Genomic DNA, 16,246 nt, shown 5'->3' with positions numbered 1-16,246 from the left:
CAAGTCAAGTCAAGCAAGGACGTGCGACAAGTGTTGAGCTAGGTGTGATGTGCGTGCGGAAATATGTATATGAATATGTATATATATATATATATATATATATATATATATATACATATATATATATATACATATATATATATACATATACATATATATATATATACATATATATATATATATTGATATGTTGGTGATGTCTAATCCGTTTCAATTTTTAGAATGAAGATGAGAAATGGAACGGAGACAAGCAACGATGGTGGTACTCAACATGGTGAGAAGATGAAATGACCACCAAAATAGAGGCCGCTCTAGAAAACTACGTCTCGATTTTCTCACAAAAAGTTAAGCAAATACTTGAAGAGTCGGTTTCGGAGCATGTGGTTGATTTGATTCGAGAACAAATGGCCGATGCCGTAAAAGAAGAAGTTAAAAGGAGGTTTCCTAGACCTCAACATGGGGGAGAGATGGTGTTTAGCTATAAAAACTTTATGACGACTAAGCCTCCTCACTTTTCTGGAGATCCCGACCCCATGAAGAAAATAGCTTGAATCTCCGATGTTGAAGGTTGTTTTCGCACTAGCAAGTGTCCACCCGAAAATAAGACAAGGCTTGCCACCAGTTTGTTGAGGGGCCATGCTAAAGATTGGCTTGATGGTAAGATTGACATGGTGGGTGACGAGGCTTTTGTAGGGTTGTCTTGGGAGGAGTTCAAGAAGGAGTTTTTCCTTGAGTATCGTACGCAAGCGGATCTTTCTAAATTGTGCAACAAGTTAAGGAACATGCGTCAAGGGTCTTTGGACCTAAACACTCTCAAAACTAACTTTCTCGCCAAGGCGCGTTTTTGCCCCGAGTATGTAGGGAATGATCAATTTTTAATGGAAGATTTTCACGCAACCCTTAGAGATGATTTGAAGGGTAAAATTAGTATTGGTCATGTTGAAACTTTTGCTAAGCTTTTGGCAGTGGCAAAAGGGTTTAAAGCGCAAGTACCGAGTCCAGTTAGTTATGGGACGAGTAAGATAAAATTTGAATCATCTAGTTACTCCAACAAGAAGAGCAAGGGCGGGTTCGAAAGTGTCAGAAGTGTGAAAAGAGGTGGTTCGAATAAATTTACACCTACTTGTTATAGTTACGGGAAGAAGGGTCATTTCTCCCGCGATTGTCCGAGCAAGACGGTTACGTGCTTTAATTGTTAAAAAGCAGGGCACCGGAAGTCGGAATGTCCCGAATTGTTAGGGGACCAAGTGAAGAAGCTAGAAAAGGCTGCGGGTACGGCTAGGGGAAGAAACTATTTGATGACCAACGATGAAGCTAAACAATCCAACGAAGTTGTCTCAGGTACTTTCATGGTTAATTCTAATCCAAAAAGGATACTATTTGATAGCGGTGCTAATTTATCGTTTGTGACTCTGCGATTTGTGTCTAAGCTTAATAAACCGCTAGCTAAGCTAAGTCGTCCGGTAGAAGTCGAAATAGCAGATGGTAAGACGGTGCTAGGGGTTGATGCTTGTAAAGATTGTAATGTTGTGTTTGGTACCGAAACGTTTAAAATCGATCTTATTCCGATGGCTTTGCATGCCATGAAAAGTTTATTCGTGTGAAGACCCCAACTGGGGGAGAGTTAATTATTCATGGCGAGAAACGAAGAAGACTTGTGCCATTGTGCACTTATGCACGAGCGCGTCGTTTCCTTAGTAGTGGTGGCATGGCTTTTCTTGCCCATGTGGTTGATACTCGTGAAGAGCCACCACCCATTCGTAAAATTTCGGTGGTTATTGAATTTGAAGACGTTTTTCCGAATGAGTTGTCGGGTGTTCCGGCGGAAAGACAAGTTGAATTTTGCATTGAGTTGGTTCCGGGGGCTACCCCCATTGCTGAAACTCCTTATGGTTTAGCACCAACGGAAATGCAAGAGTTATTGAATCAAACCCAAGAGTTTCTTGAAAAGGGTTTTATCCGACCGAGTGCTTCGCCTTGGGGTGCTCCGGTTTTATTCGTGAAGAAGAAATATGGAAGTATGCGAATGTGCATCGATTACCGGGAGTTAAATAAAGTGACGATTAATAATCGTTATCCATTTCCTCGGATTGACGATTTGTTTGACCAACTCCAAGGTGCGACGTATTTTTCGAAAATTGACTTACGGTTCAGCTATCACCAAATTTGGGTCCGTGAGGAACATATTGAGAAGACGGCTTTTCGAACTAATTACGGGCATTTTGAATTTGTAGTTATGCCTTTTGGTCTTACGAATGCACCGGCAGCATTCATGGATCTTATGAACCGAGTGCCCCAACCTATGTTGGACAAGTCGGTAATTGTGTTCATTGACGATATTCTTGTCTATTCTAAGAGCATGAAGGAACATGAACACCATTTGCGCAAAGTGTTGAAGACGTTACGGAAGGAGAAGTTGTATGCTAAATTCTCAAAATGTGAATTTTGGCTAAGGGAAGTGCAATTCCTTGGCCATATTGTGAACAAGGTTGGGATTCAAGTAGATCCGGGGAAGATAAAGAAGGTAAAGAGTGGGGAACAGCCGACTACACCTACGAAAATCTGAAGTTTTCTCGGATTGGCCGGTTATTATCGTCGGTTTATCCAAGACTTTTCTAAAATTGCCTCTCCATTGACAAAGTTGACAAGGAAGAATACGAGATTCAATTGGGAGAATGAGCAAGAAATTGCTTTTCAATTGTTAAAAGAGAAATTGTGTCAAGCTCTGGACTTAGTGTTGCCGGAAGGTGTAGAAGATATGACGATTTATTGTAATGCCTCATTAAATGGGCTCGGGTGTGTTCTAATGCAACGGGGTAAAGTCATCGCTTATGCCTCTCGACAATTGAAGGAACACGAAAAGAGATACCCGACTCATGATCTTGAATTGGCGGCGGTGGTACATGAATTGAAAATTTGGCGCCATTACTTGTATGGTGTCAAGTGTACGATTTATTCGGATCACAAGAGTTTGAAACATCTTTTTGATCAACGAGATTTGAATTATCATCAACGTAGATGGATGGATGTGGTAAAAGACTATGATTGTGAGATACTTTATCATCCGGGCAAGGCGAATGTGGTCGCGGATGCGTTAAGTCGAAAGAGTCAACATCCGGCGATACGATTAGGATTGTTACGTATGATAATTACTAACGATTTTCTTGTTAAGCTCGGTGAGATTCAAATTGAAGCTTTTGTTAATAACAAACATGAAGAACGAATCATGGGGCAAACAGAGTCTATTCAATTAGGCCCTCACTGGTTGTTATCCTTTCAAACTAGGGTGTGGGTACCGAAAGGTGCTTCTTGATAAAGCGCACAAGTCAAAGTATTCCATTCATCCGGGTGCAACGAAAATGTACCTCGATTTGAAGAAAGAGTATTGGTGGCCCGGAATGAAACGTGATGTGGTTAAATATGTTGAACAATGTGTTACGTGTTTGCAAGTAAAAGTCGAACATCAAAAACCTTATGGTAAATTGCAACCTTTAGAAATTCCGAAGTGGAAGTGGGAGCATATTACCATGGATTTTATTACCAAGTTGCCGAAAACGGCAAGAACCCAATTTGATACTATTTGGGTGATCGTTGATAGATTGATGAAAAGTGCTTTGTTTCTTCCTATTAAAGAAGCAATTACGTCGGAGGCACTTGCGAAAATGTTCATTAAAGAGGTGATATCGAGACATGGCGTTCCCGCGTCTATCGTTTCGGATCGAGACACGCGTTTTACTTCTCGATTTTGGAAAAAGTTTCATGAAGATATGGGTACGAGGGTGAATATGAGTACGGCGTACCATCCTCAAACGGACGGTCAAAGCGAACGTACGAATCAAACATTGGAGGATATGTTACGGGCGTGTATTATCGATTTCGGTGGTAGTTGGGATGAACACTTGCCTTTGGTGGAATTCCCGTACAACAATAGTTATCATGCTAGTATTGGAATGCCACCTTATGAGATGCTTTATGGGCGTAGGTGTCGAATTCCGATTTGTTGGGGTGAAGTGGGACAAAGGGAAATCGGGAGTACCGATTTGGTTTTAGAGACAAATAGTAAGATTGAGATGATTCGGACTCATTTGAAAGCGGCTCAAGATAGAAAAAAGTCGTATGCCGATAAACGTAGGCGACCGATTGAGTTCCAAGAAGGTGACATGGTGATGCTTAAGGTTTCGCCATGGAAGGGTATTATTCGATTCCGAAAATGGGGAAATTTAGCTCCTCGATTTATTGGGCCATTTAAAATTTTAGCTCATGTTGGTGAAGTTGCGTATCGTTTAGAATTACCCGAAGAGCTTGCGAGGATCCATAACACATTTCATGTTTCCCATCTCCGTAAGTGTCTTGTGGATGATTCTTCATGGGTGCCATTAGACGAGATTGAGCTAAACAACAAGTTAGAGTATGTTGAAGAGCCGATTGCTATACTCGATGAAAGGGTGAAAAGGTTGAGAAATAAAGAGGTGAGAACCTTTAAAGTTCAATGGCGTCGTAGTAAAGGTTCCGAGTTAACATGGGAACCCGAAGAGTCTGTTTTGGTATATCTTCCCTCTTGTCATGTGGCTTGGATCGCGAGGACGCGCTCCGATTCAAGTGGGGGAGGGTTGTAAGACCCGATTATTTATTGTACAGAAGCATAAATAGGGTACATGAAGTGTGGGAAATAGTGTGTAATTAAACTGTGATCAGAGCCTGTTCAGACTCTTGTGCGCGCCGCGCACTGCTCCTGTTGGCAGAATCTGTTTCTTTTAATTAGATATTTTAGAAGGGATTTTTGGTAAATTCACTTGGGGACGAGTTTAAGGCCACTAGATCAGACCTTGGGGTGTCATTTACTCCACTTCCAACAACCTCATCCCTCCCACATCAATTTTAGAGAGAGAGATTCCTAGTGTGAGAAAGCTCAAGCAAAGGAAGAAGAAGCTAGTTTCGGGTTTTAGATCGAGTTATAAAGTTGTTCGTCTCATCACTAGATACATTTTGATTGTGGTGGTAAATCCTAATCTTGATTTCCTTAGTTTAATTTGTTCAAGGGTTAGGGTTTTGGGTTAGAGATAAACATAAAACCCATTGTTGGTGATTTTGGGAGTTTTTGGGTAAGAGTGAGGCACGAGGACTCAAAAATGACTAACCTAGGGTTTCAAAGTAATAAATGGTGCTAATGAGTCTTAAATAGTTAGTTAATCACTAGCTCACTTGTGTTGTTAGTAAAAAGTGTTATTTGGGGTTCATGGATGACTTGAAATGGGTCAAATGGGTAAGTTTGACCTAGTGGAATAAATTGAGTATGAAAACACCCTAGATATGTATTGATGGGAGTCTTAGAACCTTAATCACTAACTTTTAGTGATTAATTGTGAGATTAGACCTTGATTGAGTGATTCTAGTGCATTGGGGTCATAAATGCACTAGTGAGTTTCGTGGGTGAATAATACGTGAATTAATTGGGCATTAAATTGTATTAGGTGACTCGCATTGAAGGTTACAAGTATTGTTGAAAATCTCACCAAGACGATAAGGTGAGTGGGATATTTATGTATGTATGTATATGATTTATTTGCCCGTATTAATTGTGCATATAGCCGTTTTATGCACATGGTTGTGAGTAATAGCCGTTATTAAGTGATGCCATAGCCGTTTTGGAACACTTTGGGGGAATACCATAGCCATTTTGGGATACCTCGGGATTAGCATACCATAGCCGTTTTGGAAGCTAATCGAATAGCCGGTTCTTACTCACACGTGATCAAGTGATGCCATAGCCGTTTTGGGCGCTAACGGTTGTTATGAACACCGATGACTTGTTCGCGAGGTCATTCCCTTGCGATATTGGTTAACCATGGTTTATAATTTGTGGACGTTAGCATTTAATTATTATTATGATTATTTATGCTATTGATGTTGCTAGTTGTACGATTTGATGATACTAGCTTTTGTTACGAGATGATATGCGATTAAATGCATTATATGATGTTATGGATGCGAGTAGGTAAGTTGTATATGCATGTATATATTTATTCTACTCACTAAGCGTTAGCTTACCCTCTCGTTGTTTACTTTTTTAGGCTCCGGCGTGGACAAGGGCAAAGGTATCCGTTTGGATTAGTAGTGGCTCTCGAGGGTTTAGCTTTTGGAAGTTCGACCAAGATATGGGTAGTTTAACCTCAAACATCTTGCTCTAAGTGTCGTTTGGAAATTAAACTTTTGTGGTCGAAACTTGTATTTTTGTACTTAAGGGTATTTTGGGCATATGTGGGCCCCGCGTTGTAAAACTCGTTTTATTATTGGAATGTGTTAGTTTTACCTATTATAACATGTTGTAAAAAGCGTTTCGTCTAAAAGTGCCGGAAAGTGGGAGATCTTTAAACGGAAATTGCAAAATTTGGACAGCGGGCTGTCCAGCAGTCTGCGCGCCGCGCACAGACTGGGTTGTGCGTCGCGCACCCAGTCTTGGCAGAGCAGTTTTGAAATTTTTTTTATATCACGTTTTTGGTTGGATAACGGGTTGGGTCGTTACATAAGTATAATTATAATATAATTATTATTATTATTCAAATATGGGTTTTCTTTCGTTACATATATATGCGAATACATGTCTCAATAAAATGTTGTAATGTAGGCTTTTATGACAAGAAAAGTATTAATTGTGATGAAAGTTGAAAGAGAGTGGTAGGAGAATGAATGTAGTTTATTTATTCTGATCAACTTAAGTACATCAATATGTTTATAAAAACAACAATTTTCTTAGTTGGAATTCGTGATCCCACGAGTCATTAAACTAAATGACCTTAGTTTTTACATTAACTTAATACCTAAAATATATCATAAAACTGTTTCGTTTAAACAAACTCGTGATTCCACTGGTCATTTCATGAGTATATATATATATATATATATATATATATATATATATATATATATATATATATATATATATATATATATATATATATAACATTAGTTAAACGATACAAGCTATACATCACTGGACAAGCACTGCAGTTGCCTTCTTTATACTTTCTCGGTTCTCATGTTAATAATGGGCTAAAATTAGTATTTGAATTGTTGGACTCGACTTAGTTTAGGTGCACTAAAAAATTTCATTGGTTGAACATCATTATATCAAAGATATATCTTACATAAATTCCATAATAAAGTTTAGGGTCCAGTTCAATTGACTTGAGACTATACTTGTCTACGACTCGTTCATAAAGGATTCCTCGTTACAAAAAGAAAAAGTTTTACTTTAAAAAAGTATAATGACATATATATATATATATATATATATATATATATATATATATATATATATATATATATATATATATATATATATATATATGTGTGTGTGTGTAAACGATACAAGCTATACATCACTGGGCAAGCATTGTAGCTGCCTTCTTTATACTTTCTCGATTCTCATGTTAATAATGGGCTAAAATTAGTATTTGAATTGTTGGTGCACTAAAGAATTTCATTGGTTGAACATCATTATATCAGAGAGATATATCTTACATAAAGTGCATAATAAAGTTTAGGGTCAAGTCCAATTGATTTGAGACCATACTTGTCTACGTCTCGTTCATAAAGGATTCCTCGTTACAAAAAGAAAAAAAGTTTTACTTAAAATAATTTATTTTGTAAGAGTTTATTATTTTCTTAACCATTAAAAATTTTGTCTACTAAAAAAGGATAGAAACTCCCATAGAGCTACTTATTTAGTACTACGTATATGATATGTCATATTTCAATATCTAAAGCTACAAAAGCTATAACTCCTTAGATCATAAACAAATATCTAAAACTACAAAAGCTATAGCTTCCGTCTTAGATCATAAAAAATGCTAGTACAATTGACTTTCGTATGTCTACATTAGCCATTTTTCAAGCAATGATCTCAGAAAGTAAGATCCAATATGTTTGCAACTTTCTTGGATACGTTCTATTGTCAAGCCATTTTCGTTTTAAACAAGAAGATCATATATATGCCAAGGATAAGAAACGTAGGGTATGTAAAAATTACCATGAACCCACAAAACAGAAAAACCAAACAGGACCACACTAGAACCTTATGGTTGTAGTTATCGTAACAAATCAAAATGTCGTTATATTAATTCAACTGTTTCCAGTACAATACAAAAAGTCACAATATATTTGATACTATCATATATAAATACAACAACCCCAAATACTTACACTTCGCAGTTTTGAGATAAAACAAGCACGTTGAATTAGAAGACTCGTGTGTAATATAATACACCTAAAATAATACATAATACATACCAAATAAAACATTCGTTCATTTCTTGAACTTGTTTTAGTAGATGGCTAATTACTGACAGTTTGCGTTTCGACCTGGTCCACCATAGTAAATGTAACTGCCCCAATCATTATTCTTGCCCGTTTGAACGTCGTAACAATTGGGTTGCTCAGTGAACGTGTCTATGTCTTTAGGAGTTTTAAGACTATTTGACCCGTCAACTACTTGAACGTTTCTGAAGTAACTTGACTTACCAAACCCTTCTTCGGGGAAATGACCGCTACCCATTTGGGTTGTCGTGTGCTGCCCGTCTGAGGCTGAGTTCACCACCTCACCTCCCCATTGGATCATTGTTGCGCTATCGGTTAAGTAAGAGAAGAGTGAGGCGGGCCAGTACCCAAGAACATGCCCGTTACCAAATTGCATCCACCAGTTACCTTGCTCAGGGTCCTAATCAATCGCATCAAATGAATCAGTAATTCACAAAAATACGTCTTACTAAAATGTACAACGTTAGCTAGTAATCATTCTTAGTTTCTTAGAAGGTGATTCTTACTACAAGCGACCAAGATGGTAACGAGTGAGGCATGTTAACGAGGTGAGTCGAGTCTGAGCTCAACTACGCTCGAGCTCACCTCTTTTTAAATTCAATGAGGTCGAGCTCGGCTCGTTTCGAGACTAACCATCAAGCTTGAACTCGGCTCATTTGATATCATACAAACTAGAATTCGACTCGAGTACGACTCATTTATATATATAATTATTATTGTTATTGTTATTATTATATAGTTTAGTTATACATTATATTTGTTGGGTGTGAAGCTTGATCGAAAACACAAATTATTGAACACAAAGTTCTTCCGGAATGGGAGAAGTTCTTCCATTGTGGTAGATGTGTCTCCCATAATGAGAGATTGGGAGATAATCTCCCATAGCGGGAGAATGGGCATATTTGCTTGGTGATCAAGTTTGGGGGAATATGATTTGTTGCATGTTTTTGTGGTTGACTAGGAAAGTAATTATTAAACCTACAAGGTTTAAGTTTTATGTCTCACCTATATAATGTAACTCTACATTTCTGTAACTTTATGCAGGAAATTAATAAGAAAAAAGATCTAGTATGTGCTCGTGAACTAAACATTTCTTTATGCGATTGGAGTTGCGATATAACTACATAAAATTCTTGCGTCATTTATATCTATTTATCATTTTTTGCTTGTGTTATCCGTTGTTTTGTGGGTTTGTGATTGGTGATCAATCACATGGCATGTTTGGGTTCCATAATTGCCAATGATATTAAATATTAATATTGTTATTAGAATAATATTTGTAATTATAATAATGTATATAAATGAAATGATGGTTTAGGCTCACAAGTTTTTAGAGCTCGATATAAGAAGCTCGTTCATTTTGTCTCGACTCGAGTTGAACTTTTATCGAGTCGAACTCCAATATCCCGACTCATTTACGACCCGTAGTTACGATAAGAGTGATTTTTTAGTACAGGCCGGGTTTGGGTATTGTCCCTTTCTTATTTTGCTATTGTGTATGTGTTAAATATTGTTACAAAGCCTATATTATTAAAATAATACTCTTATCGTCCAGATCTATCGTTTCGAGACAAAAAAACATACAGTTTAAGAAAAAACGACTGGCACATGTATTTTTTTTTTGTTAACTTTTTAGTTTTACCTCTTAATTTTTATTTATCTTTTTGTCTTATATGTATAGTAGGACACAAAAGAACTTTGCCACATTCTTTTTATTTATTTATGAAAATAAATAATTATTTTGAAGATATTTTGAAAATGAATGACAATAGAATTGAAAGTAATAAGTAATAATTTATATTTATGAATAAATATACATATCTAGTGATAGTGTTGACCCGTTTCTTTTTAGGTAAGTTTTTTATTTGAATAAACACGGCTTCTACATTGACACGCTTTCTTTGATTTTTTATATAAAACAGTAAACCAATATTAACTATTAACTTTAACTATATACATAATATATAATAATCCATCTCAGATCTTGAAAATAACCATTTAAATTTAAATATAGAAAAAAAGACGATGTTCATATTAAATTATTGACTAGTGAGTTTGACATCAATAATTGAGAGGATAACAAACAGAAACACTGAAATTTAAATAATTGTCATGAGGACCTGTGTCAAAGATTCCCTATGCAACATCTTTTAAAACTATTTCATTTTTCATACAAGAACATTCAAACCATATGTATATAATAAACAAACTTATATCATTTTCAGGCTGACTAAATCCAAGAAAAAAGCCGTCCATTCACTAATTAATTCACCTCAAATTATTTAATTTATAAACAATTCTGAACTATTTAAACTTTTAAAGTTGTTAAAGCTAAGTGATAAGGAAATATTATATTTTGCATTTAAAAAAGAAATACCTTCCAAACAAGTATGCTGATATCGTATTGGGAACCTTGATATGTAGAAATGGGAGAGATGCTGGCCCCCAATGCTATCTCATTGTTGATTTGTATAAATCCAGAACACAGAAGGTTGTAACAGCCTGTGGCTTGATATGCATCACTCTGCAAATATTTTTTTAAAATAACAATTAGGAGTTTAGGACCCACAATTTGTACCAGTTTATCAGTATCCTATGCAAGCCATTTACTTATGTCTCAATAATAATAGTAACTATAATTTATTTGAATCTTTGAATCTATTACTAGTATAACATGCCCATGTCCTACTGATTTTTTTATTCATATGCAATATGATCTCTCTTTTTCTTAAATTTCATAAAGTTGAGTGGATTTTGGTTTTCAGTTGATTAAAGTAAGGTCTAATTAGGTAACTTTACACTAATCTTAATATATCATCATACTACATTTTAAGGAAAAATGGGATGGGATTTGTTAATCCAAATTTGACTACATAGGCTCAAAATAGTCAAATTTGTAAGAAGCACATATAAACAACCCTCAAGTATATCCGAAAGTTGAATAGTCATTGGACGACTTGTACGTTATAAAGGAAAATACTATAAAGTTTATCATAACTATAAACTTTAGTATTATTTGATTCATATAACAAAGTGAACTTACAGTCCAATATGTAAAGAATCTGGTGTTATTATCTCCATAAAGATCTGGGCTGACCTGATATTGGTTAATGATTATGCAAAAGCAATGTATTATTACTTTATGATTAAAATAATTTTACGAAATTACAAAATGATGATGAAAATAATAATTAGAAATTAACCTGCCAGCCAGCTTCAATACTATTGAGATCAGAAGCAAATGAACCGCCCAATAACCATATTTGAGACAAACTGAATTCATTAGATTGTTGTATTTGTGGGTCCCAAACATTCATAGTTGCTTTAGCTCCATAAAACTCTCCTTGTACATATGCAATTGCATGCTAAATGAACTCCAAAATCAAAACATGACATAATCAAGATTCAGTAAATGCAAAAAGGTATTTCAACATAAGTCAACTTATTAGTCAACCAACATAAGAATTGTACTGTACAACTCACCTGATGCCCACTTTGATTAATGAGATCAAGATCAATAGAAGTTGGTTGTGCAACACTAGTAACACTCTGTTTTTTGCCATAATTTTTAATAGAACTTGCTCTCAATATGTCTTCTTTTTTTGTTCTTCTAATTGGTATTGTCCCTTTTGCACATTTCCCATTTGAATGCCATAATTGAGTAATTGTTTGCTCATTTTCTATTGATACTTTCATGGTCTCATAATTTATCCCTTCTGGATGGTAACTTGGCCTCATCTATATTCACAACATACCAATACAAAAAAATCAATTAAAACATAAATAATAATAAAAAAATAAAAAAAACAAAAAAAAACAACAACATGAAAGTTTACATTTACATAAATATAATTTCAAATTTTATAATCACACATACCTGAATTTTGTGGTCTTTAAGGGAGGGATGGTCAAAAGCTGCTTGATGAGAAATATGAACACAATCAATTATGTCTCCATCTGGACTCTGCTCAATACATTCAAAATTCAACAAATTTAAAAAATAAAAAAAATGGGAAATTTTCATGTAAAGAAGAAGGTAATGCAAACCTTGATAGATTTCAATGGTGTTTTGTTCAAATTACTCAAATGGTTTAAAACTTCAAACCTATTTTCTGCAGCATAACTTAAACGAGCCGCCGTGACCGCACACAAAACCATCACAAAACGCGAAAAAAAGTTGAAAACCATCATTTTTTGACACACACAAAGACACTGCTAAAAGTGTGTGTATGATATGAAGCAATATTCTTATCCTGCTAACATTTGCTGATAATACAAATTAGTAAAACTACAGTTGTTTTGTAACAAGATTTTTCATGTGAATGAAACCAAAAAAAACTGTTGGACACTTTCTTATGTTAGGCTCGTGATTGAGAGAGACCTTATTATTAATAATTAATAATTAATAGATGTATCATAAAAATGAAGAGAAAAATGATTTTGAAAGTATATAGATATGGATGGATGGATGGATGGATGGATGGATGGTAGATATATAGACAGCTATATTGATTTGTCGTTTTAGAAGTGTGGACCTTTGATTTACAACTATTATGCCATTGAAATTTTATGGTGGAACTTAAGGTATACCCCCAAATGACACTGACATTTTACCTGAATTTTAGGGAGATCTTTTAGAATTTGCATGTGAATGCAAAAAACATATATACTTCATCTTTTTTCTTTATTCAAATGGTTTTGTGGTGGGATTAGGTTGTTAGATGGGTGTCATAGCTGCAAGTCCTTATACTTTCTGGGAGCTTTTTCTCTAGAACGTTGCGTAGCTTCCTTACTGCCCTCACATCCTCATTTTAAGTTTTCCCATTCATTTTCTTCGAAAAACGATAATAATGAAAGGATCCGAAAATCAACTAGCACAACCAATAACCAATGTGTCCAAACCTAGCCAAACAAATGGCAAAAAAAACTACCTAAATCAAAAGTTCCAGCCAACATGAACACGGATGACTAGGAAATTAATAACATGCCTAAAACAAAATACAAATAAAAGTAAATAAACAAAATACAATTAACAAACTCAGCAGTCGAGAGAACGCGGACTGCCACTGTAACATCAACAAAAAACACCGGTTGCCACAACATGTCCCGCACCATCACAAAATGAATCCACACCGCAAAAACCCGGTTCCATCTCCGAATCTGAAACCAAATCTCCAACCGGAAGGACGTCGCTTGGTTCAAACCCGCAGGCAACCCAAAAAGGAAAGGATCCGAGAGACAAACCCACGACATAAGTCAAACCAACCCCGCAATCGAATCCACGACGACCACCACCACCACCAGCCAGAACCCTCTCTTTCCACATGTCGTACTTCATTCTCCAGCACTGATCTTCACCAACGGGTGGAAGAACCACCCCAAGCACTAGTAAATAGACAGATTAAAACAAGCAAACACCGGTGGCACCACCAACAGGGTGGTGGGCCACCAAGCGCCGCAGATAAAATACACCTTAGTATTGTCGTCATTCATCTGTTGTCATTGGCCACAACCAACAGGGTGATGGAGCACCAATGCCACCAGTCAAACAGCTGGACAACATCATCATCATCTTTTGTTTACCACCACCAAGTTGGTGGTGGCCACCTAGGGATGGCAATGGATCTAAAAAAATCCAAGATCCGCGGATACCCGCGCCTGTGATGGGCCGATAAAATCAAAAATCTTTACCCGCGGGTGGGCGATGGATGTTATCTTGTACCCGCTGACGGGTCGCGGGCGGGTGATGGATGTAATAGATTCGTTGCGGGTAAAATTCGATCCGAAAATCCGTAATACCCGTTTGAATAATCCACGGATATACCCGTTCTAAATGGGTTAAAATCTCTGCCTTGAATAAATGACCAATAGGTAATAATTTACTATGTGTAATTTCTACATTCCTCATATCATTTTGGTATCGAACTTTTTAGTAACTAGAGCATCTCACAACTACATATTACATGTATTATATAATCAAAACATGTTGTTGTTTGTTTCATTAATTAGACCATCTTCATAAATTTAATTTGTACCTATTACTTAACGAATTCGTCAACCTACTGTATGATTAAGTTTAGCAACTAAATTTTGGTTGTTAATTTTAAACATCGTAGCTTTACATATATTAGCAAAAAAAGTATATGTAATATATATTTTCTCGTTTTATTATATCATAAACATGGGTATATGATTGGATGATTTTTTTCATGTCACTTTGATGTTTATTTTTTTATTTTTGAACACTTTAATTTACATATTAATTCATGAATACGATCCGCGGGTAAATTCGCGACCCGCGAATATCCGTGGGCACGAGCATGGATCTAAAGTTAAATCCGTTAACCACGATCCGCGGGCTAATGGATCTACAAAAAAACCGCTGGTGTGGGTGATGGATTTAGTGGATCCGCACCCACGACCCGCTAGTGCCATCCGTCCACCACACAACGCCGCCATGGAGACTCACTGGGAAGAGAAACCGAATAAGAAGCATTATCACAAAAGGACAACACCACAAAACTATCAATAGCCACCACCAACAGGGTCGTGGTGCACCAACCGTCGGCCGGGAAGAAGAAAATTCGAGATCCGGTGTCGGAAAGGGATAGAACTAGTCTCAACACAGAATTCTAACATCCATTGCCAAACCTACCACGAAAAATGGTAGAGGAGAACAATTATGTCCGTCGAATCACCTCCGGCCACCATAGCAACTGGAAAACGAAAGGGAAACGAAAACGGACAAACTACCAACGCGATGGCGGTGGGCGGAGAGAACGAACTTATTGAATTAAATGACTGTACAAAATGCACAATATTTGTAGTTTGACTAAATTATATAGTGGGTCCTAGTTGTTTTGAGAAAGTGTGTTATGGTTGATCCGATTTTTGTTCCCAATAACCAAAAGAATTTAATGTGTTTTGAATAGTTCTCATGTTCAAGCTTCAGTGGTATCATATCTTGGCCAGGGAGAAAGAAATGGTCACAAGAATAAGCTATTAGTAACGTACATCTGATTAGTTATACTCGGTCTTGTCGAGTAGCTTAAACATGTAAAATCTTATCAAAAAGAAAGATTTTCTCTTTTATTGATTATTGTATTATTTATTCAACTATAGAGAGTAAGATTAAGAAGACATACATTTGAGATAATGAAATCATGCTATGTATGAAAAAAAATTACACTAGATCAGACATTCATAAAAACCACAGTGTTTTCAAGTGTCATATACATCTATACATATAACTATGTAAGTTTAGCTTCAGTTCTATCATGTAATATATAAATTGTCGAATATAGGTACATATCTACGCATTTCATGAATTTAAGTGAACCTTTTTTCTTTCTGTTTTTCATGAAATAATTGTGCTGTTGGTCCATCCATTTTACCCCAAAAAGCTAACAGCGCTCCTCAAGTTTTTTTTTTTGACTTTCAGCGTCCCTCTATTATCCTATTTAGGCATACCGAGTCCCTCCGTCAACCTTCCGTTTAAATTGGACGTTAAGTGTCAACACGTGCCTGAAACGTGATGGGTAAAATCGTCTTTTTATCCTCACCTTCATCCCATATTAAGAATCTGTAAACTTATCACAAACCAATATCATCAGATCTACAAAATTTTACAATCAATCTTCATCATCAATCATTATTCCATCTTCATCAAACAACATCATAATCACGTCATCTCTTAATCATAACAACAAAAACAACATCGCACAACTTATTCAGATCTAAACAGCAACAGAAAACAACCCATCTTCATATTTATCAACGTGTTCTTCAATTTGGGTGTTTTCTATTCTATGATTTTACAACAAATCGAGCCTAGATCCTTGTTCCTTATCATAAACCGAATCATCAAACCTGATTTTCAGATTCGAAATCATCAAAAACAGATCGTGTTCTTCGTAGCCCGAAAAGACGA

The 16,246-nt window shown here is 36.1% G+C and overlaps 1 protein-coding gene across 1 annotated transcript; it reads right to left on the bottom strand.

Moving 5' to 3' along the window:
* Nucleotides 1-8,094: 8,094 nt before the first annotated feature.
* On the bottom strand, nucleotides 8,095-12,678 carry LOC139872247 (protein neprosin-like). The gene is made up of 7 exons (XM_071860093.1): nucleotides 12,364-12,678; nucleotides 12,194-12,280; nucleotides 11,800-12,054; nucleotides 11,520-11,681; nucleotides 11,360-11,413; nucleotides 10,694-10,840; nucleotides 8,095-8,716 (listed from the first exon to the last, which is right to left on the bottom strand). The coding sequence occupies exons 1-7, from the start codon at nucleotides 12,505-12,507 to the stop codon at nucleotides 8,339-8,341; spliced, it is 1,227 nt and encodes a 408-aa protein (XP_071716194.1). The 5' UTR covers nucleotides 12,508-12,678; the 3' UTR covers nucleotides 8,095-8,338.
* Between the last annotated feature and the right edge of the window lie 3,568 nt (nucleotides 12,679-16,246).

This window comes from Rutidosis leptorrhynchoides, chromosome 1 (genome assembly GCF_046630445.1).
Source record: "Rutidosis leptorrhynchoides isolate AG116_Rl617_1_P2 chromosome 1, CSIRO_AGI_Rlap_v1, whole genome shotgun sequence".
Taxonomy (NCBI): Eukaryota; Viridiplantae; Streptophyta; class Magnoliopsida; order Asterales; family Asteraceae; genus Rutidosis; species Rutidosis leptorrhynchoides.
Note: the sequence above shows the minus strand (reverse complement) of the source record. Positions and strands in the feature narration are given on the sequence as shown.

Excerpts from the sequence above, each read along its gene's own strand:
- LOC139872247 (XM_071860093.1), bottom strand. The coding sequence starts at position 12,507 with ATGATGGTTTTCAACTTTTTTTCGCGTTTTGTGATGGTTTTGTGTGCG. Across the intron at positions 10,841-11,359 it reads GATTCTTTACATATTGGACT|AGTGATGCATATCAAGCCAC; the intron begins GTAAGTTCACTT and ends AAATATTTGCAG. Across the intron at positions 8,717-10,693 it reads TCAGCATACTTGTTTGGAAG|GACCCTGAGCAAGGTAACTG; the intron begins GTATTTCTTTTT and ends GCGATTGATTAG.